Source organism: Eptatretus burgeri, chromosome 1 (assembly GCF_056783735.1).
Source record: "Eptatretus burgeri isolate ZD-2024b chromosome 1, Ebu_testis_v1, whole genome shotgun sequence".
Taxonomy (NCBI): Eukaryota; Metazoa; Chordata; class Myxini; order Myxiniformes; family Myxinidae; genus Eptatretus; species Eptatretus burgeri.
In genome coordinates this window covers 84534479-84560683 of record NC_140961.1, presented here as the reverse complement: position 1 = coordinate 84560683, position 26205 = coordinate 84534479, and the positions used below count along the sequence as shown (strand labels likewise).

General features: G+C 41.5%; 1 protein-coding gene across 2 annotated transcripts in view; it reads left to right on the top strand.

Annotated features, from left to right (window-relative positions):
- Positions 1 to 26205, top strand: part of LOC147034882 (homeodomain-interacting protein kinase 2-like) — a 123094-nt gene that overhangs the window by 62523 nt on the left and 34366 nt on the right. For both annotated transcript variants that reach the window (XM_085890547.1, XM_085890539.1), the window contains exons 3-10: positions 6540 to 6663; positions 11184 to 11303; positions 11473 to 11559; positions 13598 to 13782; positions 16509 to 16671; positions 17837 to 18053; positions 20915 to 21033; positions 23346 to 23464. In XM_085890547.1, the coding sequence (XP_085746673.1) occupies positions 6540 to 6663; positions 11184 to 11303; positions 11473 to 11559; positions 13598 to 13782; positions 16509 to 16671; positions 17837 to 18053; positions 20915 to 21033; positions 23346 to 23464 (1134 nt within the window). The remainder of the gene's footprint in view (positions 1 to 6539; positions 6664 to 11183; positions 11304 to 11472; positions 11560 to 13597; positions 13783 to 16508; positions 16672 to 17836; positions 18054 to 20914; positions 21034 to 23345; positions 23465 to 26205) is intronic.

The window sequence follows — 26205 nt, the reverse complement described above, 5'->3', positions numbered from 1 at the left end:
CAGGCATTTTAGCAGAAATATTCGGTCAACCTCCCACAAATTTCAACAAAAGCAAACTCAACAGATTTTGATTCCTGGATATGTCCTCAGTGACAGATAAAAAGTCCTAAGGGATCCTCCGAGGGGAAAGTCCTGAAATCATGGAAGTCCAATATGGCCACCACCCGGCTTCAGGGAAAATGAGAAAATTGTAAAGATTGATATTTTAAGATGTAAATATATGTTTTTATGCATTCTAATTGTTTCTCGTTATGGTCAGTATATTGATGTTCAAGAATAATTATAAAAAAGTGAAATGTATTGAGGGTAAAATAAAAAATTAGAGCTTTTTTTGTCCAAAAATGTCAATTTTTTTCCCTAAAAAAAAAATATTTACCTGATACTGATTTTGGCTCCTGGACAAAAAAAAAAGAAACGTTGAAGACACAAGATAAAATCAAGTCTATGGCAATACAATATAATTATGCAAATCATTGAAACATGACAGAATTCACAATTCCACTCGGGGCAATCACATCTGCCTGACGAAGGTTTCGAAATGAAAATGAAAGTTCACATTAAACTCAGAAACTACATCCATTATAAACTTACTATACATGTTGAGAAAAATCAAGCGTATAAAGGTGAGAACTCGACAATGTCGTCATCATCCTCATCATTGTCACATGGAGTGTTTGTGCAGCCTTCAAGCTGGAGTGCACTCAATGTTGTGCTTCTTGCATGTGCATCTTATGGTGCTACATTCAGCCTGGCAGTTGCACCTCATGACACGTAACATATTTTCAGGAGCTGGAGCTATTGATGTCTGAAGTGGCACAAAACCCTCGTCACACTTCTGCCAACCCCAGTCTGTGGAAGAAGTATGCAAGTCTGACGTCTTGAAATGAATCAAAGACCACCTTCAGAAGCATGCCGAGTCTGCAAAGATATCTTCTAGAACTTCAGCGCTCTGGGTTCAGTATATGGACATGCTCGACATTCTACGCAAATACATCCGGGCAGAGCGCACTGGGAACTGGGCACTACATCTACAGGCCATCCAGGAAATGCTGCCTTACCTGGCAGCCTCGGGCCACAACCTGTATTCCAAATCTGCGAGGGTGTATCTGCAGCAGATGTACAACCTCAAAACTCAACATCCCAATGTCCAACAACGTTTTGATAAGGGGTTCCATGTGGTTCGATGAAGTGATCGTCTGTGGGCAGGTCTTTCATCTGACCTGATCATCGAACAAGTTCTGATGAGAAGTTTGAAGACCAGCAGGGGGCTCACACGAGGGCGAGGAATGACAGCAACAACGGCTGGTATGGCTACTATCAATGCTTGTCTGTGCAGAAATAAACCAGGCAATGCAGGAGCTCACAGGTGTGAACTACAACACTGGAGAGCATAAGAAGGACATGACCAAGACAAGACAGTCTCGTGACTGGAAGGACACACTATCAGCTCTTCAGTATTTACAGGAACGGAATCCGTTCAGTCGTGATCCACGTCTGAGGAACATTGCCACTGGAGTTCATGCACACCCCACCATCAACGTCGATAGAGCACATGCTGTAGGAGCCAAAATATTGAAATGTATAGATGGGAAAACACCTGCCGCGTACACATTTAAGAGGAAAGACCAAGTTGTCACCCTCAGCATGAAGTCATCTGTCAAGATTGATGGAGAGCAAGTCCAGGTTGACCCACAACTCCGCTTCCAGAGACTGATCACTGTTGCACAGACAGCAGAAGAACTGGAGTCGGCCTTCAAATATGAACTGTGCAGCTATCCACCAGCCCTCTTTGATTCCTCTCTTCAGCTCCGAGAAGCACACAAGCCAGTCTTTGCTGATGCCATCTGGGATCTTCTTGGATCCGATGTCCCACCCGATATCCCCAATGATGGGTAACAGAATGTTTTGGATGGCGGGGCACTTGTTCAACGCATTCCATGGTCTCGTGGATCTACATACAGAGATATCTGCCACCAGTACACTGATTATGTAACGAAGAAGTACGGAGATGCCATAGTCGTGTTTGATGGTTATGAGAGTACTAACACGAAGGGCATGACACACCAGAGACGGTCTAAAGGGAATGCTGGCACTACTGTGACATTTACAGCTGACATGCGTCTCACAATGAAGAAGGAACAGTTTCTTGCCAATAGGCAGAATAAACAGCGATTCATTTTTATGTTGAGTGAAGAGCTTCAGAAGAAGAACTGTGAGACACACCATGCCTCACTGGATGCTGATCTCCTGATTGTACTGAAGGCCGTGCAGTCTGCTACTGTCACCAACACTGTGTTAGTTGGTGATGACACAGACCTCCTCGTCCTCCTATGCTACAATGCAAGCTTAGAATCCCATGACCTCTTATTTTGTCCCGAGCCAAAGAAGAACACGAAGAAGCCTCACATCTGGAACATCAAGACTACAAAGAAAATGATTGGTATAGACATATGCAAGCACATACTGTTTCTACATGCAGTTCATGGGTGCGACACGACATCTCGTCTTCATGGGATTGGAAAGGGAGCTTCCCTCAAAAAGATCAAAGCAAACAACACATTCCGTGAGCAGGCCAAGGTTTTTGATGCATATCCAGCTTCCTTATGTGATGTGGCAGATGCAGGAGAAAAAACATTGGTGATAATCTACAACGGAAAGTCAACTGACACCCTGGACACCATCCGGTATCAGCGGTACTGGGACAAGGTGGCTTCGAGCTCCTCTCACCTGCAACCACAGACGTTACCACCAACATCAGAAGCAGCAAAGTATCACAGCCTGCGCATGCATCTGCAAGTCCAAGAATCGAAGGGATGTGCAGATGAACTTCTTCCGAAAGACTGGGGTTGGCAGAAGTGTGACGAGGGTTTTGTGCCACTTCAGACATCAATAGCTCCAGCTCCTGAAAAGATGCTACGTATCATTAGGTGCAACTGCCAGGCTGAATGTAGCACCATGAGATGCACATGCAAGAAGCACAACATTGAGTGCACTCCAGCTTGTGGAAACTACCGGGGCTCTGGCTGCACAAACACTCCATGTCACAATGATGAGGATGATGACGACATTGTCAAGTTCTAACTTTAATACGCTTGATTTTTCTCAACATGTATGGTAAGTTTATAATGGATGTAGTTTCTGAGTTAAATGCGAATTTTCATTTTCATTTCGAAACCTTCGACAGGCAGATGTGATTGCCCTGAGTGGAATTGTGAATTTTGTCATGTTTCAATGATTTACGTAATTATATTGTATTGCCATAGACTTGATTTCATCTTCTGTCTTCAATATTTCTTATTTTGTTTGGTCCAGGAGCCAAAATCAGTATCAGATAAAAAAAAAATTTTCAGACAAAAAATCGACATTTTTGGACAAAAAAGCTCTAATTTTTTATTTTACCCTCAATACATTTCACTTTTTAAAATAATTATTCTTGTATATCAATATCCTGACCATAACTAGAAACAATAAGAATGCAGAAAAACATATCTTTACATTTTAATATATCAATCTTTACAATTTTCTCATTTTCCCCGAAGCCGTGTGGCGGCCATATTGGACTTCCATGATTTCAGGACTTTCCCCCGGAGGATCCCTTCGGACTTTTTTATCTGTCACTGAGGACATATCCAGGAATCAAAATCTGTTGAGTTTGCTTTTCTTGCAATTTGTGGGAGATCATCCAACATTTTGACTGTACTACGATGCTTCCGATCGTTTTCGTGCTGATATACAGCTCCTCCACCAAGTCTTCGCAGGGAGCGTAACATCTCCTTCAGGATGTCACAGTACACCGTAGAAACCATGTTTCCCTCGATGAGCTTGAGCTCTCCAGTACCGGCAGCACTCATGCATCCCCAAACCATGACACAACCACCACCATGCTTGACAGTAGGGATAACGCACTTGTCTTGGTACTGTTCCCCAGGTCGCCGCCAGACACGCTGCACTCCATCAGATCCAAACAAATTGATCTTCGTTTCATCAGACCAGAGGACATGTTGCCAGTAGTCCAGGGGCTTGGATTGATGTGCTTCAGCAAACTGTTTGCAAGCTTTCTTGTGGCTCTGCTTCAGGAGAGGCTTACGCCTTGGACGACGCCCATGCAACCCGATACGATGGAGTGTGCGACGTATAGTTTGCGCATAACAAACTGGCCAGAAGCTGCAGAAATCTCTTCAGCAATCTTGGCGGCACTTTGTCGTCCATCTTGGAGGACTAGTTTCTGAACTTGGTGAACAGTACGTGCAGTCATCTTTGCTGGTCTGCCCTGGTGAGCGCAACTCAGTTGTATGCTTCTTGGAGAACCTCTGGATCACCTTGGCCATGGTGTTGGGGCTTACTTTCAAAGAAGCAATGATCTTCTTGTATCCTTGGCCATCTTTATGTTGGGCAACGATTCGATCTTTGACATCTTTCGAGAGGTCTTTATCATGAGGAGCCATGCTGCTTTCTCAATGGCGATTGGTGCAGTATGTCCGATGCCATTATTTATTCAGCAAGCAGATAGACAATTACTGCATTGAGTACACTTCTTCACTTTTAACATACCAGGGAGGTTGCAGCTCTATGGACATTGTGTGTATTGTTTGGTGCATATTTGTACCATTAACACTCTTTAACTTAAATATGCAGAAAATGATGAAAATAGAAGCTATTTTACCATGCTTGACTTACTTCTTGTGCAGACAAGAGCAGGGGTGTACTCACTTTTGTTGCCTCCTCTTTCACAAATATTCGTAATATGCCACATTGTTTTTATGGAATGGCAGTTTTGTGCCTGCATACATCTTGCAGAATGTCTACTCTGTCATCACCTCTAAGCTTTTGCTTCGAGCACAGCTGCTTAAAAAGTTACACTGAATTATTTACATATTTGTGAGGGGTGTACTCACTTTTGTGAGATAATGTACATATTGAAGTCCATAACTTAATGAGGTAGCAAGCCACAGATTAAGTCCAATAAAAATACTACACAACCTGTTTGCAACAAGCATCATCTGCCACAGAACACGTTGTCTCTGCTCTGCTGATCACCAGTTAGGAGGTGAGGTTGCAGTCAGGCAGACAAATTAAACAAAAAGAGCAACTCTGAGCCTGAATGTGACATGATGCTGACAGAATGCGCTTAAATTATACCAACACGTCACATCCAAATGAGGATGGCCTCCGTGTGGCACTCAGGCCTTTGAAGTCCAAGATTTACGGTCACAAATGAATGAATGCAGAGCCGCAGAGTATAAGTTATGTGCAGGACGTCAGCGTCATGCTGCATTCAGGGTTAGAGTTGCTCTTATTTGTTGTACTGTGTGTGTATGTGTGTGTGTATATATATATATATATATATATATATATATATATATATATATATATATATATATATATATATATATATATATATATATATATATATATATATATATATATATATATATATATATATATATATGTTTCTCTCCATCGTAAACATGTATGGTCATGGAAGAACTGTGGGTATTTTATTTACATGCTTCTCTCTTCTTCCACAATGTAAATGACTCAGTGAGAGATTGAGTGGCTGATGGACTACTTTTGTCGTAACACTACAACCTTTGATATGATTTGGTTATTTTTCATTCCTACCTTTCTTTATTTTTTCAAGGGTCTACCAAGCCAGGACAAGGGCCCAATGAGGCAGTTTGTTCGTCCCTGCACCCATTGTCTGTTGGCAGTGTTTTGAAATTTGATTTGTGACATTTGTGCAAAACATTTCTCGTTTAAAGCTGAAAACTTGCTTGGATGATCTTGCATTACCTTTCAATTCGCAAATGATTACAAACTTTTAACATACACAGTTATAATCAACGCAGCTGTTCTTATCCCTTTACATTTGTGCTTTGAGATGTGGAAAATTTCACAAGCATTGGATTCTCTTGATTCTGAGCTTGTAAGCCACTCATTGCAACGAGCCCGTTTGCAAATGTCCCTGCAGGAAATTTGTTTACGGTGCACGTGCTGAGCTTGAGGCGTTGCTGCTCACGTAGTCCACCCCTTAGGAGCAAATTGCTTCTGCCTCGTCCTTGGTTTTGTGACGAACTACCCTGACTTGTGATGACTACAGTTTATGCAGGATCTTTGAACAATGGCGTTGGGAGAAGATGAAACATCCATCACATTTTTGTGGTTTCCTTAATCAGCAAAACCTTTTAAACTTGATTTGTCTTTAAATCAGTTCTGTAGGTGTGCAACGCGAGGAACTCTTTCTTTCCAACCAATAAAAGTTACTTGTTGTTTACAAATCGCAATATATGGCATATTGTTACGACGTTGCTTCACAGGTGTGGCGTACTCGTATTTTGCATGATGTAAATATTGAATGATAAACTTAGCACATCTCCTTAGCGCATTTGTGCGCTGCACCTCAAACATTTAACCTGATGTAAACGTGCGTCTATCTTTGTTTCTTCTTGTGCTTCTTGTCTTCGGCATGCCTTTATGTGTCGGTCCAATGACACATTTGTGTTAATGTCTGTGCCTTCTCCCTACCCTCTCTTGACCAGAGCACCTGAAATAATCTTGGGACTACCATTCAGTGAGGCCATTGACATGTGGTCTTTGGGATGTGTCATCGCCGAACTGTTCTTGGGATGGCCCTTGTATCCTGGTGCTTCCGAGTATGATCAGGTACGATGCTGTAATGCACTAAAAAGCTCATCTTGATTTAGTTGGCCAAAGGGATTAAAAAAATAACAATCTTAACGTTTTATCACAACCTCCTTATGTCTTATTCCTGTTATACCATAATTTGAGAGTAAGGTGCACGTTGCAGCGGCATTACTTTTGGTGGTCGTTTACCAGCGTTGCTGCCTTTGTCTCCCAATTGAGTAGGTGTTTAAGTTGCAAACCTGCTGGGAATCTGCCAATTGACTATCAATGTTGGTTGCCATTTAGTATTTGTTTCTGCCTCCTCTTTGATCCCTTCGCCAACATCTGAATAAATATATTTACAGTATTTTTTATTTTAATAGTACTCGCAGATGCCCGTGGTAAAAATAGCATGATGGGATTTTTTTAAAATAAAGTAATCCTTTTATTCTTGCGCTGGTTGAAAGAGCTCAAAATGTGAGGTTTAAAAAGGAAAGTCTTGAGTTGTAATTTTATGCACCTGGTGCTTAAATAAAAGAAGAGAATAACATGAGTTTAACAACTTATTGATCTATTCAAACCATTTCATTGGATGAATCTCGGTTCTAAATGTTGCACTATCTGCTCGTTATCTGCACAAAGAAGCAATCTATAGTGTACAAGTATTTTTTAAATATTATTCTCCCATAGGTTTGGATTAATTTGAAGCAGCTTTTATTTAATATTTTTTTTCTCTCTGGGGAACATTTCCATGTTCGGGGTGGGGGGGGTGGACAGACAGACACCATTAACCTATTGTATATACCCAGCAGGGACCCACAGAACATCCACAGAATGTAAAATGTGACTTCAACTCTTAAACTACCTCCCCTCACAACCCCCAAGTCATCAACCCCCCCCCCCACGAACCAGAACTCCTCAACCCACCCCACCCATCCCACCACAACTATTTGCGTAGTTTTGATAGAACCTCGTTAAAACATGGGACAATAGATTCTGTTCATCAGGACAAGGGCACGAGGATACAGTGGACCAACCAACACTGTATTTGGAATTTGAGCCTGGGGTCCTCGAAGCATGAGCACACCTGCTGGGAATCTGCACTCAGATGGGAATGCAAAACAAGCCAAATTTTATTTATCCCCATGCTTTTTGAAAATAATGGGTAGATATTGTAATTGGTTCCATCTGTCTGTCTGTTTGTCACACTATCTCCTGAACGGTTGTGCAGACATTCTCCACACTTGGTAGTTATGATCAACACATGGCACAAAGGTGTAAGAGCAGTCATTTTTAGGGATGGGGTCAAAAGGTCAAATCCCCAAAAATGCAATTACGGGCACATTTTAAAATATTTTTTTCATGAAACTTTGTATATGCAATCAACATCGGGAGACGCATGGAATATGGAGCGATATTTTTGGATTTTAACCCCGGTCCATGCCAAACAGAGGAGTGTACTTTCTGCTTTTCACAAAAACACGTGTGGACTTGGGGTCACAGGGGTCAAAACAGAAATTTTTTAACTCAAAATTTGATATTGGGTCATTCCTGGTGGAACTTATTGCCATCTTTCAATTTTGCTTTAGGTGGAAATTGTGGGGATTTGTGATGGCGTGCCATCGACTTTGCGCAAGTTTTGTTTTGGTTTTCAATATTTGGGGTGGTTTTTAATTTTGTAGGATTTTTGTTGAGTTATTGTGATGGTAATGCAGAAACAAAAAGCAAAATATATGAAAAATGGCATTTTTCTGCATATATTTTATTGATTTATTTGTATTTTCCTTCTTATCAAAGTTTGTTATTTTTTTTTTTTACAATGGCATGGGTGTTTGCACCACAGTGCTGCGCATTTGAATAGTCTTACATTATATTGATGCCAAGCCATTGTATCGAATTGATGTACAGTACTTGTAAAAAAAATTGTTTAATTTTGCAAAAAATAAATACATCTTTGTAATTTTTTTTAATTGGTGCTGCTTTGAAGGTTTAGTGTGTTTACTTTGTAGCTGATTTAAGAAAAGGGCTATCTACCTATTAGTACACAGAATAGTAAAAAAAAAATTATCCAGCCACATCCCCTCATACTTATATTCTCACACACATATAATATACCGTTGAGTTCTGTACATTCTGTACATTTGAGCATGAATACCATTAAATAAAAGGCAATTTGATTTCATTCTTTCTCTGCCCATTCCTTGCCTTATTACTTAATTAGCGAAGTTATTTTATTTGCCCTGAATTTTGCTTCTCTAAAGTTGGCTTAAAAAAAGCCAACGGCAACCACACTGGGCAGTTTACAATACAGAGCCTCACCAGTGCATATAGATTGCAGTAGATCTTAGAATTGATTATCTATGTTAAAATATTCTTCATCCTTCAGACAGTGACATCCTTCATCCTTTAGGCAGGCAGGCTGCAGCCTCTTCCTAGTCTTCAGACCTTGAAAAAAATCACAAGATGGTCAAACACCTGGAATATGTCTTTCAATCCTGACGAATCTCTCACTCTCATTAATTATCTCTCTCGGAAAGGACCGTCTAGCAACCCCCTCCCTCCCCCCCATATACTTTTTTAACAATCCTCTTCAGGAAGTTCAGTCATTCACACTCATAGGTCTCACTATCAGCCATGATCTTTCTTCGGCAACCACATTTCAAAGTTGGCCACCAAAGCCAGCTGCCGACTGGGCATCATCCGTTGTACAAAGTCCCTCCTTGGCACACCTGAACTCCTATCCACACCCAAGGCTTTCATCTGCAGCTTCATGGAGTACTTCTCTCCTCTCTGGGCTGGTTACCCTGCCTCACACCTTGCTCAACTTGACACCATGGAAACCAAGGCCTTCAAGATCATTGGACTCTCCCACACTGAAGCCGAGTCTATGGGTTATCACTTCGCCATTGCAGACAGGTCGGTGGTCAATCTGTCTTCTACCACCTCCTTTCTGGTCTTGCACCATCTGCTCTTTCCATGCTTTGTCCCCCTCCCAGGTTTCTGCAGGGCTCACATGATCCACAATCAGCCCCTTCTGGTGAAACTCCCAAAATCCAGGATCACTCTTCACCTTGACTCATTTCTTCCTCTTTTTTCCCACTTGTGGAACCAACTTCCACATTTCCACATCCTCTTCAATCTCATTCTTCCCTCAATATATTCAAAACAGCTGTTCAGCACCATCTCAGATCATCCTCAATCCAACACCCTGATCTTTTCTACCCTCATTAACCCCCACCACAAGTCCATCTTCTTCCAATTTACAGTTTTTCTTTCCTGAGAGTTTCCCTCTGTATCCATCTTGTTCACCCCATGTGTCCTTTCCTGCCCCTCATTCCACACTGATTGTTTGTCCAAGTCTCCCTCTACTTTCTCCTTCAACCCTGCTGTTGGTGTTTTCCTCTGCCCCTCCCCTCTCTACTGCCCCTTTTTTCCTGTTACATCCTCATTCATCCAGTGTACTCGCTCTTCCACGAGCCTTGACTATGTATACAAAAAAGTAGACATGCATGCAGTCACACACTCACACACTCACTGACACACAGACCGATTACAGTTTACTTTTGTTGAGTTGGCTCATTATTATTTTTGACCAATTTGTATCGCAAGCTGTACTTTTTATCACATGGCTTGGTCTCTTACAGAAGGCAGTTGTTTGATCAAACAAATTTATAAGCGATGTAGAAACGATCATTTGAGCAATGTTCTAGGTTTTTCCTTTGGCCTTTTTATATACATTGTCGAGGCTCATATAAGAGCTAACACACATAACTTATAACAAGGGGAGCAAGAGACAAGAGGGGTGGTAGAGGGAAGCACAAAACAGTGGGGAGCAGAGACATTAGGAGATCTGTGGAATGAAGAGGTATGGGGCGGAGTACATAGGGTAAACAAGATGGACACTACAGGGGCTTTCAGGAAGGAAAGCAGTGAATTTGAAGGAGGTGGTTCCTGAGTTTGAGCCTCGTAGGTAACTGAATTAACACTAGGTGGGATTGACTCATCCTGTCATCCTTCTGAGGTCGGCAAAATTAGTACCAGTGCACTGGTAATAGAGGACACTGCATCAGCGGCACAGCCATGCCTCCAGAAAATGATGCAACCAGCAGCTGCAGGCTCTACACAATAGTGAGCTAACATGTCAGGTGTTGTTTTTACTCATAGCAAATTCTGTCACAATTTAACTTGCACTGCAGGAAAGCACTCGGTGTGTCTGCATTCATGCTCTTCCTGAACTTGTTTCAGAAAATCGACTGATACCAGTGTAATGAAAGGAGGAAGTGTAATCTGGTATGTTGAACACCACAAAATTGTCTGACCTAATGATTCGGTGTGTTTATGAAGGTACATTCCTTGCTGCAGTGGCTGTAATAATCCAAAAGTTGCGAATCGATATCGCTCTTGAATACCCTTCAACTTGCTGGAACGTGTATTTTTTAATGTCCTTATCTGACATGTGCTTGTCATGATGATTTAAAGAACTTCTGATTGTTTATGTTTATGGTTATGGTCCTACATTCCCTTTTGCTCTGTCTGTTCCTGCTTCCTTTCTCTTTCAGATTCGATACATCTCCCAGACTCAGGGCCTACCAGCGGAACACCTCCTCAATGCAGGCACCAAAACAACCCGCTTTTTTACCCGTGATACCAGTGGCTCTTATCCCCTTTGGAGGCTTAAGGTAGGCCACAGGTAGATTGGAAAGTACGACGCGTATTATGTACTTCACTGTTGTTCGATAGAATTGTTCTCAAGACAGCTATACAATCTTGTTCATCTTGTTCATCATACATGAGATAGGCCCTTTGGTAATACAGCTCTTTTTGATGTTTTTTTTTTCTTCCTGAAAGACGCAAGATGAGCATGAAAGGGAGACTGGCATAAAGTCTAAGGAGGCACGGAAGTATGTTTTCAATTGTGTGGATGATATGGGCCAGGTAAGAAATGTCTACATTGGCAAGGAGTATAATACGGAGTTCCATTTTTACATTATCTTTATCATAACTAATAGATTGTGTTTAGACAAACAATATAAATTTTGTTAATTGAAGTAACCTTATGCACAGTTCTGTTTTCTTACCTTGATGTGTCTGGAGTTAGTTGTACAACCTCATGTTCAGATATGCCAGTTGTCCACCATTGAGCAGATTTCTACTGTTTGTTTTTTAACCTCCATATTAGTCGCTTCCAAATTTAATTTGCATTGTTAGCATTCAAAATTGAAAGGACCACCAACTAGTTTTGCTACCCAGCCGTATGGTTCAGGTCCGACATTTCAATCACAGAGTGGTCTTCATCTGAGATTGTGCAAGCATCGTGTGCCAGGTGTTACGTATCATCACAAGGGGGAACATTAATGCAGTATGCTGATGGTGATATCTAAGGTTATCATAACTGGCTTGCATGTAGTATTGGGTGTGCTCAAGCATGTGTGGTCTCTGCATATGCATATTGCATTCACGTGATGCTCCCGTCCCGTTAAGAGGATATTTTAACACCTGACACACGGTGCTTCAATAAGTACCACCGAGTGGTCTAAACGGCACACCTGAGTTGTGCCTGCTAGGCAGCTGTACTACGTTGTGGTCTCTTCGATCTTTGAATATCGATCTTTTCAGCTACTTCCAGTTTTTTGTGAACTTGAACAGTCGTTTTTATATTTTACTCATTGACACTGGTCATTGAGATCGTAGACGTCAGGTGTTTGGTTACAATAACTCAGCATGTTTAGTTACAAAACAGAATTGTTACCAAACATCCTGAGCTGTTTGGTTACAATTCTATGTGCATGGTAAATTTGAAAAAAATTGAAACATTGTTCCAATGTTTGTAAAATATATATACATTATACATTCCTTATTTTTTCAAAATAATTTGAATACGAAGTCATTTTTTTTTAAACGTTTGATGTTATTCATATTTCATTTTATTCTTATGCCTCACTGGAATACATCATAATTCAATGAGCACTCTTTTGTCTATGCTTGAATTATGCTGCATCATTCTGGGTTACGCAATCTCCACTTTGAGAACACGAAGTGGCCGTTCAAAACAACCCACTTTGATGAGCAACATTTCTTGTTTGGCCACTTCTGTTCGGCTGGAGGGTGACCGTAGAAAACATTTAATCTTAACACAGACAAGGATTGATGCAGCAAGTTTATGTACTTGTTTCACAGTGGGGCACAGGCAAGTGAATAACATTTTACTCAAATCTTGAAAGGTCAGAACATAAAGTTTGTCATGTCTTGTGAGCTTGCAAACTCTGCTGTGGTTAGCTTGTGGGTAATGTGACTTTTTGTCACCGTGGAAAGTTGAGGTTGTATTCTTATGACAACGACATGCAGATTTGAAAAAAATATCCTACTACTACAGCTAATTGTTAAAGTAGTAGTTCCATCTTCTTTGTTAAAGCAGGAGTCGAAGTAACAGTAATAGTATTTGTAGTATCTTATGCTCACAAACAGTAGTAGCAGTAGTAGTAGTAGTTGTAAGTAGTAGCATCTTCTGCTCACAAAAATGACTTTCAGACTGTCTGTTTCTATCTGTATTCTAAATTCAAACGACTATTTTTATGTTCTATCTCCTCTCGGATCGCACTGGTGAACTTGTTGAATCAAGCATCGTGGTTATTTTTACACTGGATTCGTTCCCCAAAATTTAGAATGTCATTGCAGGAGTGCTTTTGTTTTTATTCAAATGTGTGTGACCTTTATCTGAACATTGGTTTTACCATCAATGAAAAAATAGTGTTTGTCTTAAATCTATTTCTGAGGAAGATATAATCAAATGTCGTGCATGAAATAGGTCACAAGCACATCGAGTTAAGAAGAAATGAGTCCGTTAAAGTTATTTGCAAGAGTTGTGGATAAATGTGTATGGTAGATGTAGAAAATCAGGAAGGATTATTGGCTTTTTATTTTTGGCCAACTCAGCACTTTTGGCAATCTGTGCACTGCTGATCTTTTGCTGCAGGTTAACGTGTCTGTGGATCTGGAAGGCAGCGACCGGCTTGCTGAGAAGGCCGACCGACGACAGCTCATCGATCTACTCAGACATATGCTCACAATAGACGCTGACAAGCGCGTTTCACCGATGGAGACACTCAGACATCCATTTGTGTCCATGCAACATTTGTTTGACTTCCCTCACAGCAACCAGTAAGGGTGGATGGATGCAAGTCCAGAACGCATGCAAAGAAAACCGATACTAATTACTGTATTTTCAAAGCATTTCACTGCAGAATTACCCTTTGACATCATTAGGAATCTTTGGATCGAACAAGATTTAAAAGTGCCACTTCCTTTTTTTATGAAAATCATGAAGATTTTATCTTTAGTTTGTTTTCGACATTCATTTTTTAAACATTCTTTTTCTTAGGAGATCATCATTATTTTCTAAGGGACCATATAAAGTGATAAGGATGATAAAGGAAGAGTGTTCAAGGAGGGAACAAACGAGAGAAGGAGACAGTGCGTAAGGTTTAAAACTCATGAACATGCGATCCAGCCGAGGGGTAGACAAACACAAGCTTGAAATCGATGTAATATGACCAAGTAAGTATGTTCGAAAAGACGGATTTATAATATGATTTAGAGTAAAGGGAACAAATGACAACAGTTACACAATTTATATTGGGGATGGTATCATTAGCGATTGAAGAAATTCCGACGGAGCTGAGAAAACATTGTCTTCACAAAAGTAGGCAAAGAAACTACATCCTGAATTTGTTATTCTGACCTAATCTTGCAACTTCATTGATCTGACAAAATATGTAAACATTCCAACCCCATCTCTGGAAACATTTCATCCTCCCAAGTAACTGACAAACTTTCCATCCAACCTGTCTTGTTCCTTCCCTGCTCCTTTTCACTCCTCTGACCATGTTCTTGTCAAAGCCAATATCTCTGTCTATTGTTAGAGAGGACCTCAGTGCCAGAGAATCCGGCTGCTTGCACTGGCAGGAACTGGTTTGTTTGTCTGTCGCTGGCAGGAACTGCAACTTGCCCTCTCAATAAAGGATTGGACTGCCATCTCCATTGCGTCTGATATTGATTCAGACTCGGAATGCTTTCTCAAAATCCGACTCTCTTTCATGCACCCGTTTATCCCATCCTCTCTGCAGTGATCATAACCAACCTTTCGGCCCCAGTGCACTGAATCATGTGGTGAGGCGGTTGCATTAAAGCAGCCTACTTTGTCAACGTGGAAGACGAACTCGACTGAGGGCAACCGCAGGTTACTCTTTATAAGATTCACAACAAGTGTATGTACACCTTTAGGCAAGCAAGAAAACATCATCTTGCTAATCTCAAGGCTTTTCATCCAGTCTCCTTCCTCAAAGTCCTTGTAGCCTTGTCAAGTCTATATCTGGTGTGTGCCCCTTTCCCCCAACCCACCCCACCCTCCCACCTCAAATGGCCTCACTGCAGGTGCTACTTGAGAAAAGACAATGTCTCAACTCAGTGTTCACCTTCAAATCTTGTGTACCCAAACCATCCAGCTCTATCCCCATTATATCCCCTTCTACCCTTTGCCAATTGGACTTTGTATCTTTCTCACCTTAGAAAGTGGAGAAATTTATATGCAACCGAGGCTCTGCATCAGTGAGAGGCCCAGATGGTAACAGATAATTTCAACTGCAGTCAAGTAGGCATACTCCGAATTACAAGCAAATTCATAGAATCCATCACACTGCCGACATCGTCTTTCCTCTTTTTTTTCAAACAGCCTGATCTCGACCATCAGTTCTGATTCCATCTCAGTCACTCAACTCCAGACTTCTGCTGCTTCTCTTTCAGCAATAGTCAGAAGCCCAAAAAGACAAAAAGGAGTCAGTGTAATTATACAGCCACAACTCACAAGTGGGAGAAATATTCCAATGCACTGCAAAGAGAAGCTCTATCTTTCTTGAAGAGTAACAAGGAAAGACCTTGCCCTCATGGAGAGTACTCATACCGCATCTGGCTTATGAAGCAAGATCACAGTTGTAATATCTTAATGTACCGCATGAGAATGGCACCTAAACCAGCAAGTGATATATCACATATGTAAAATGACAGGATTTTCCCCTTTCCAACATCCCCGACCTCCTCTCCTTCCTTACACGTGCGTACTTCAAACGCACACGTCCCCAAAGCCATGTGTTTCAGGATATTAGAGTAAAGATTTCACTCGTTTGTTCAATTAACCATTTCCTCCATCTCATCCTGATGCATTGCCTTTGGCTCCTCTAATTTAAAGGTTGTCATACTTAACAAGTTCCAAAAAGTAAAAATCCAATCTTTGAAGTTACTTTTGTTTTTAGTTTCAAGATCCAACTTCAAACTAGTTCTTTTGAGCATTTACATTGAATGCTGCTGCTAGTTCTAACATGGACACATGTTCGTTTTTTTTGACATGAGACATTTACCAAGACAATCATAAGTTACAATTTCTCATTTCCCTTCTTTTTTTCTTCTTTTTTTTCCTCCTCATCCTCCCCCTCCTCCTCCTCCTTCTCCTTCTTCTTCTCCTTCTTCTTCTTCTTCTTCTTCTTCTTCTTCTTCTTCTTCTTCTTCTTCTTCTTCTTCTCATTCTCATTCTTCTCCTTCTTCTTCTCCTCCTTCTTCTCCTCCTTCTCCTTCTCCTCCTTCTTCTCCTCCTTCTTCTCCTTCTCTCCTTCTTCTTCTTCTTCTTTTCTTCCACCCTTTCCACTGAAACGTTTGTGGAGCAGTTATAGCTGTTTGTCTCGTTGCTTTTATCATTGTGAGAACTGGGGCGAATTACATGTCGATCAAACATGGGCATCAGGGACTAGAAAATGAGCCTTATGATGTATATGTAATGCTTTGATCATTCGTTTTACAAATATGGCCTATTACAACCTTACAACTGATCTTTGCAGCATCAAGTCATGCTTCCAGAATATGGAGGTGTGCCGGAGACGTGTACATCCTCTGGACTCGCTTGCGCACAGCAAGACGCCCTTCATGACCCAGGTGGCTCCGAGCACAACTAACAGCCTGACTGTCACGTTCAGCAGTCACCTTCAGCCAATACACAGTCAGGTATGAATGCACAGCCTCTTCCGCCCCTCCCGCCACCCCTTGTGCCGACTTGTGCTCCGTCACTTGCACCACCAACCCCATTGTGCACCACTAACCTTTTTTATGCCCAATTGACTGCTATCCTTCTTGCAAAGAGACTCTTAAACATTGAAGGTATAACAAATTAGCTTCTTCAAGCATACTTTTATACAGACTTAAACAGTCAAGATATACAATGTGTAAGGATTCCACTCCAAAGGTTATAAAGGCACCACTTGTTTTCCTCAAATATGTCATTGTGCTGCCAGTATTTTGTGGAGATGATCCTTCTATAGAGGAAGCCTTGAGATAATCATGATCTTTTTTCTTCTTTCGTACATAGCACAAGCCTGCGATGTAGCATCATTGGCTGAGGGTGCGAATGTGCCATTGATGCAATACCCTCTGCTGGCGAGGGCAGGAATTTGTAATTTGGCCAGGGTGCCGGCGATAACTCGCCTACTCTTCACGAAGGACACCGTGGGGCCTTTCATGTCCACCAACTAATGCTGGCAGAAGGGACACCCAGTTTTCTGTCCATCTGAGGGATGACGCACACATTGATGAATCACCCCACCGGTAAACACCAGGGTGACAGTTTATAGCTGGGTTGGGATTCAAACCCAGGCTAGACAGCTTAGAGGCGAGTGTGCGTACCACTTGGCCATCCTGCCAGCCCAGATAATCATGATGACGTTTTCTTACATGCCTGTTAATGTCTTTATTTTCATGACACAAAATACCTACGTTTGAATCCCCATTCATAAAAATAAAGTGGTGAAGTAGTGAGGCTGCAGCCACACAATAGCCTCTGTCCCCCCCTCCTTCCCCAACCCCCCAACACAAAGTTGGTGTGTAACTTAAAATGTGTGTGTGTGTGACAAAGACAGAGATTTTTTTTTTTGCCTTTTATAGGTATAGATGACTTACCTTGTTATTTTGGTGGATCAGGTACTTCGACTCAGGCCCTGCTTTTCTGTACTCGACTACGACACAGCCTCAGATGTAATGATATTTTACTTTGGCAATGCCAATATCATGCCATTTATTGTGATTATATATTGTCATGCTTTCTTTCACATTCTTTGGTTTTACAATTTCAGATTGATTTGCATGATAAAATGCACTTGTTTTCTTGCATTTGCAGGCCGGCTCGCTGTCTGCTGCAGCCCCCCCTGCAGCTGCTGCGTTGTCCCTCATTGGGCCTGAGGTATCATCTCTACTGGGGTATTCGTATCCTCCCGGCCCTCCCCTGGCCGCTGTAGCTCAGCGCGGGGTCACGCTGTCAGGGCACTCAGCACAGTTTGCTCCTCGGCCTGACCATTTCCAGCAGACACTCATTGTCTGTCCTCCAACTTTCACCGGTGAGGTTACACTTGGAAGAAAAAATACTCTTGAAGCTACTGTTTGATTGTTAATGTGTAAAAAGCCTCCATCGATGCACAATCTCACAGTTCCCTCTGATGTCAGAGTAGGTTTTTACATAAACTGATGAAGCCCGCAAACTTTCGGCCTGTATTCAATCCCAGGTAGCATTGGATTGAACTAAAACTGTATCACCACAGGCACTGCATCTCATGTTGCCCTTCAAAGGGAATCCTCAGCTGGCTGTCCAATCTGTGATGTGGGTGATCCGATGGTATCTTGCAAAAGTTAGCATTTGGGCCAAATGCTTTCTCCAAGTTTTAGGTTTAGTTGTCGAGGCTAAGCTGAAGGTTGGCTACTTTGCCTCATCTTGACTCTTTCTGTCTTATAATTGCTCGGGCTAAACCACAATACAGGGTGTTCCAAAAAGACCTGGCCAACTTTGTTTGTTAATATATTTAGTAACACAAATGATACAATAATACCCTTTCTTTGAAACGATACAGAAACTTATAAAGTTTTCTTTATTTTCAGATCTGGTGGTTTAATATAAAATAAAATGGCAACTCCACAGGAAAAAGCTTAGTGTGTTGAATGGTTCATCGAGACGAGATCCGACATGCAAGTTTAGCGTAATTTCCGTACAAGGTATGGAAGGAATCCACCATCACGGATGAGTATCAGAGAGTGGTACAAGAGGTTTAAGGTGACTGTAAGTTGTCAGAAACAGAAAAGTACCGGTCGACTAAGCACAAGTGCAGCAGACAATGAACGAGTGTCTAAATCATTTCAACAAAGTCCCAAGAAATCAATTTGACCTTGCATCCAGAGAACGAGGACTACCAACCACCACTGTACACCAGTTTTTGCATAAAATACTGAACCTTTATGCTTATAAGGTGCAGATTCTGCAGGAACTCAAACCAAATGACGAACCCAAACGCAAGGCGTTTGCTTTGGAAATGCTCAGTCGCGTAGGGGATGACGAAGATTACCTGAAAACGGTCATGTTCACAGACGAAGCTTACTTTCATGTACCGCGGAAGGTCAACTGGCACAATGTGAGGATCTGGGGCTCTGAAAACCCCCACATGGTCATTGAACACATACGTGATAGTCCAAAGGTCAATATGTGGTGAAGCCTTCTCCGTGACTACTTAGTGGGTCCATTTTTCTTTGTGGTGCATACAGTGACCTCAACCATTTACATGAACATGTTGGAAGGATTTGCCTTCCCACAAATTGAAGACTTGCTACCCAATGTCATTTTTCAACAGGACAGCGCTCTCCCTTATTTGGCCTCAGTCATTCGAGCTGTCCTGAATTTAAAATATCCAGGTCGCTAGATTGGCTGAAATGGACCAACCACCTGGTCCCCACGATCACCAGACATAACCCCTCTTGATTTTTTTTTGTCTGTGGCGGTTTGCCAAAGATGTTATTTACAACAACAAGGTGGCAAAACCTGCATGATCTTTATTCTCAGATCACAGCTGCATGAACATTGGTGCACGCAAACAACTTGAACTTAACATGGCAAGGACTCGTGCACCACCTTGAATGTCCTACACATGACAAGCAGAGCTCACATTGAAGTGTATTGCTGCTGTGCACACAACTTTATGAGTTTCTGTATAATATACACCAAAGGGTATCATTGTATCATTTGTGGTTCTAAATATACGAACCAAAGTTGTCCGGGACTTTTTGGAACACCCTGTTTATTCGGCTCAAATGTGAAATAGTGTCAAATTGAATGAGCAATTGAAGCACTGCCAACATTATTTTGCTGCAATGGTATTTCTCATGAATTTCGTTGAGGGAGACAGTAACTAAAAAAAAAGTGTGTTTTAATGCTAAAACATGTTCGTACTTCCCCTTCAAGTTCCCAAAAGCATTAGCTCGATTGCTTTTACAACCATTTCACACTATATGATGCAAGTTCACTTTGATTCAGATGAATGTGTTCACTTTTTTTTAAATCTGGGTGTCGAGAAACTCATGGAAGAGCGGAACAATAAGAGGCAATGGGTCAACAGAAACAAAGTGAGGCAAAAGGGAAACAGGAAGAGAAAAGCTGACTACAGTATGAGGAAAGGAGTTGCAGGTTCAAATGAGACAGAGTCTTAGTGAGTTTGGTGAAGATCAAAGGTAGATATGGTAGATATGATGAAGTCGTGGGTGGCCTCACACTTAAAGTGCTCCAAGGTATGGCAGGAGAGAACGCATTCAGGAAGACAGTTCCACATGTGAGAGAATACGTGATGAATGAATATGGGTGAGTGTTGAACTGTCACTTGGGTAGGGTAACAAGGAAATAAAGCAATTTATAATAATACATCAATTATCAATATATCTCATAGTTTTAGTGGGAGGGGTGGGGGTCTGTAGTTTGAAAAGTTTTGAGAATCAACTGAATTATTTACTTTTATGCAATGTGAACACAATTATATCAGCAACAACCTGTGAACCTTGAAGCGCATTGCTGATTTCAAATGTGAATTGGCCTCAAGTCAAGTATACATAACCTCACAGTATGCACTCTTTTCTGTTATGGCTCTCAATAAATACAAGGAACTTCAATGCAGGAGGAGGCCATTAGACCCATGAAGCCTGTTCAATCATGGCAAAAACTTTGTACCCCCTCCCCCATCCCCACTACTTCTAGATACCTATCCAACTCAATTTAAAAACTATCCACTGTTTCTCCTGCCACTACCTTTTCAAAGCAACCATTCCGTGCATTCACCACCATGTGAGTGAAACACCTCTACCTGATTACCGTACTAACTCTCCAAAAGTTTTGCTTCCATTTTGTTCTTGACATTCTGCTGTCTACTACCTGTGTTGTTTTCTGCAGGACTACATAGCTCACCAGGGAAGCCAGGTGGATACTCAGTTCGAATGGACAGTGCGGTTCCCATCATGACGCAAGCAGCTGCACAGCCATTGCAGATTCAGCACGGAGTTCTCGCGCAGGTGTCTGTCCCTGATATTTGTCACATTTGATCAAACATTGCAGATTTCACTGCAACTACATCATTGTACTCAAAATGATTGACACTGGATAACATTTTTTATTTATCTTTTTATCTTTGCATTTTTTTTTTCCTTTAAATTCTTCATACATCAATCTGCTGATCATATTTTGGGCACAACTTCACTCTTGAAGCAAGACCTGTAGGATGAAGTTTTATGAATTTTTTTCAAAGTTTGTTGTCGGATTTTTTTTCTGCACGTTCGTAAACCTGATCAACGAGCAAAGAACCCATCCTTATCGGCGGGTTAATTCCACTGGAATTAACGCTCGTCATCTTGACTTGTAATACCGCTTTCCACCGGGAGCAGCGCTTTACGATACAAGCTATGCCTGGCTGCATAGGGAGAATTGGGGTCCTCCACCTACCCTGAACTTTTCGGCCAATTAAGTTTTTTTTTTTTTTATCACCGAGAATCTTACTGGACACACCCCAAATACAGCCACCAGTTTTCATCTCATTCCATCCAGTGGTTTAGGAGTGCAGATAAGTTAAACATACAAACCCACAAGCAAACACTTCTCCAATTAGGTATAGTGTGATTCCTCTCATGTGTCTAATATGAAAGATTTGCGGTCATTTAGAGTTATTGTGTTGTTGTTGTTGTTGCTGCTGTTGTTGTTGTTGTTGTTGTATAGCCCCAGACAGTTCTCTTGAACGAGCCCGCGACACAGAGACAGACGATTGTTCTCCTGGGAGCAATCCACAGAGCCCCCACATCCAGGATGGTACACCCCCGCCTTCACAAAGTCAGGGCCACAACAGAGTTAGAGAGAGAAGAGACAAGAGGGAAAGGGCCGGTCCATGGGGACTGATCGGCACTTTGACTTTGACCATGCTGCCCTGAAAAATCCAGGCAGCAGGGAAGAATGGGGAAGATTTGGCTCCCGACGCGTTGGGGGTACAAATACCGTCCCCGATAGTTGCTGAGTTGGTTATAACTTAAACTGTGCATATTCGACCCTGTTCATATTAATTTATAATACGTTTTTCTTGCCCAAGTATCTACAAATAATGTATGGGTCATTCCCTGCAAACTCCACCAGAAAAAAGGGCATTTTGTTGTCTGACCCTCTCAGATTGTGCTAGAAAAATTCACCTGGAGGTTTTCGGGCATGCCGAGTTAAAAAAATACCACGGTAGTCATTATTTTCCTTCTCCCACCCCTCCCCCCTCCCCCTCTTTGACTTGTGACCTGGCAAAGGTCAACCCAAAGTGAAAATTGGCCTTGACCAGAAAATTATCCCTGGCCTCAAATTGGATTACCATCGTGTATAGCACCTCGTTCACCTGGTAATGAATAGGGCTATGAAGAGAGAAAAAGGTCTCAGGAGCCCCAAACTCAAGTTTGGCAAGTTGCCATACAAGGGGTAAGTGACGAGTTTTATTTGAACTTCAGCCTAACCCTTTACCCTGTCGGCAATGCAGATTCTAAAATATATTGCTGTAAGATCTTAGGAACCAGTCTTTCCAAATTTTGTGAAACACTTTTGGTTTCAAGTCTCCCCACTGGTCATTCATTAAACCTCTCTGAAATTTGAATTTTTACTATTTTCACCAAGTTTAGGCTGAAATAACTCATGTGGGGGCTTCAAAAAAAAATCACCCAAAGATATTTTTGGATAGATCTTGATGAGATGTCCAAGAATGAAGCCAATTATTTTGGTATCCATGGATTTTGTATTTATGGCAGATTTTTGAAGTTGCATTTGTTGTGCATTGCAGCATTGCTTATTGCCACTTTGATGAGGTTAAAGTGCTACATTGTCCTTACCGAACTGGCATTTTCTTCAATTTTGCATTGTCTGGGATTAGATCGAGAATAAAAAGTGACAGGGATCCAACCCCAAACATTATTCTCGATCTAACTGACCCTCTCAGATCTTCTTATAACCCTTTCCTGAACGGTGCTTCTCCACCACTTCATGTCTGACTTCATTTGAAAGACCCTCTCAGATCTAGACTAAAAGGTAACAAGGATCTAACCCCAGACATTGTTCTCAATTTAACCCGAGACTTCTTTGAAGAGAAACATGACGACATGAGTCAGCTCCTCCCTCGAGTGCATCATCGTTTTTTTTCTGTCATTATATCTGCCCTTTTTGCCCTTTTCCCCCATTTTTCCCCCTTTTGCCCCTTAAACCCCTAATCTCTCCAAACTAGTACATTATTTGCTGTATCCCAACATCCAATCGATACCTATTTTTTTTACTCCCTTCCTACTTGGCCTGGTGAATGTTTCCCTGGCAACAGGCTTGGCCTGGCAGTGGGCAGCAAATTTTGCTGCCAGCATGGCAGCAACTACCAGGCGTGACAGCTCCCGCAACAGTGCAACACCCAGCCATCTTATCAGAAGCTATTCCTGACTGGAGGTAATATTCAGACAAGGTCTTGAACTTAAATCATTTGTTTTATTTTATTTTATTATTTTGCAGTTGATCATAATGATTGGTATCATGGATGTTTAATGTTGTTTGTTGCCTCAACCTATTTTGGATGTCTAGTTGGTCCTCAAATTGTGATTTAGTTGATAAAGGAATGTTGATTACGGCATTCTGTCTCGTGATTAGGATTATGATGTTTTTTGCCATTTGGTTCCACCCTACTACGTGAGTTACAAATGTACTCTTGGCCACAAAGGGTTGTAAAATGTACTTACCTTTTCTGGCATTTAATAATTTTTTTCCTCTTTCTGTAGCTGTTTTGCATTCTGATTTCCTCTTCTTTATTTCGACTATCTCTGCTTCTATTTCATTTTTTATTTTATTTTCAACTCGTTTCACTTGGTCCTCTTTCCTTGCTCCTTAATGGCCACGCCCCCATTGTCTCTTGCTTTCACACCAGTGACCACCTAGCATCTATGGTGGGAATTCTTGTTGCCATTGATGTTTGTCATTGACCTTCGAGTCATGCCATAGTAATTTTTTAACAGCTTTTGGCTGTCAACCATCGAGCATTTTTTGCTGCTTATCTCAAGGGTTTACAAAAGGGAGTCAAAAACCTTTCTCTTTTTCAAAAGGTTTCAGAGCCAAAATAAACGTGACATTCCATTGGTATCAAACAGCTCACACTCATTCTTGGCACTCATTGGAAAGTACATAGAAAAGGAAAAGCATGCACAAAAGTTTCTGGTGTAGGACCATTCCTTCATATTTCAGGAGAAAACCTTTTATATGCTCTTTAGATCAACAGACATATCAGCACTTGACTTTATAACCTGCACTTGAGTCAGTTTGACAATACATTACAGTTTACTCTAAATTTGGTCTCTGGGTAGAAATTTCAGTGGTTTCTTTTGCTCCTCCATCCAGCCATGTTGCACACCTATGGTAATTCCCCCCACAATCACCATACCTGCTAAACTGTGGTGTGGCTGGCATAACTATCCTACACTTTAATTGTGTGCTTTGGAGCAACATTTTTTTAAATGTAGTTTTGTTTCTTTTTGAGTTGCTGTCCTTCTGCTTCCCCTATTATGATGCTCACCCACATATCTGGCACTAATTTGCATTCTTACGAGTGACCATTTCTGTACTTTCACTATAATTTCCTCCCTATATATTTTTATCTTGTTGCTGGATCTTTTTAGTTTTTCTCTGCAGGCTCATTTTCCTGTATTTCCCTCCCTTTTCTCCTCCTGTATATGTTCTACTACTTTAATGGCCCCGATTATTCCCACCTCCTTGTGAGGTCGGCCGCAGAAAGTTTCTGGGCCAACATCTTTCACGAACCAGCTGGCCAGACTTGATGTTTGACTGAAGGTGGAAGAATTTGTAACTTGTTTAGGATGCCGATGATATCTCAACTACTCTTTCGAGAGTTACAAACCTTCCCCATAAAATCTTTAATGCCCACCAGACAGCATACGGTTCCACAGCTTAACATCCAACCTGGGGATGGCAGACTTTTTCATGCAACGCCCTGCTCGTGAAGCACCGATCCAACAGTTTATGGCTGAGTCAGGAATTAAACCCAGACTAGACAGCTCAAGGTTAAGTTTGTTACCTCTGTTTCAACCTGTCAGACCTCATACCATGTGGTTATTATTTGAATGCCTCTCTTTCCATCTTTACAATTCCTCTCATAGTTTATCATGTCATCAGTGGTATATACAGTGGCCAGCAAAGGTATTCACCCCCTGCTAATATTGCCACATTTTAATGAATTCCTAATTATGCAGAAACAATTTTTCCAAATATATTTTTATTCATAACTGAAGAGATCCAATGAAACACTGTTATAGTTGAAGGAGGTTACATGTCAGGAATACCTGCAATAAGCATGCACAAGTCAAATTTCACTGGTTGCAAAAGTATTCAGCCCCTTAGGTCAGTACTTGGTGGAATCACCTTTTGCAGCAATGACTACCCCCATCTGGGTAGAGTCTGGACTACGAGTATTTTTGGGTAGGTCTCTACCAGCTTTGCACAGTGAGATGGTAAAATCTTTACCCATTCTTCACGTGAAAATTGCTTTTGTTCTGCAAATTTTTATGGGGATCGTCAATGGACTACAATTTTCAAATCCTTCCATAAATGTTCAGTTGGGTTAGATTCAGGACTTTGGGCCACTCAAGAACATTTATTTTCTTCTTATTCAGCCACTCCAGTGTGACTTTAGTTTTGTGCTTCAGATCATTGTCCTACTGAAATATGAATCTCCTACTCAGTTTCAGATTCATGGCTGACTCAAGCAGGTTTTCATCAAGGATTCTCCTGCACATTGCACCGTCCATTGTCCCTTCTATCCTCACAAGCTTACCAGTCCCTGCTGATGAAAAGCAGCCCCTATAACATGATGCTGCCACCACCATGCTTGGCAGTGGGGATGGTGTTGACTGGGTGATGTGTAGTGTTGGGCTTGCACCAGATATAATGCTTTGAATTTACACCAAAATGTTTAATTTTAGTGTCATCTGACTCCAAAACTTTTCTCCACATGCCGGCAGTATCATAAAGTTGCTTTTTCGAAATCTCCATATGAGCTTTTAGAATCGTAGTTCTCCTTCATGGCTTCTTTCTTGCCACCTGTCCATAGAGGCCAGCTTTGTGAAGGGAACGGGATGTTGTTGATTGATGATCCCTGATCCCTATCTCAGACATAGAGCCTTGCA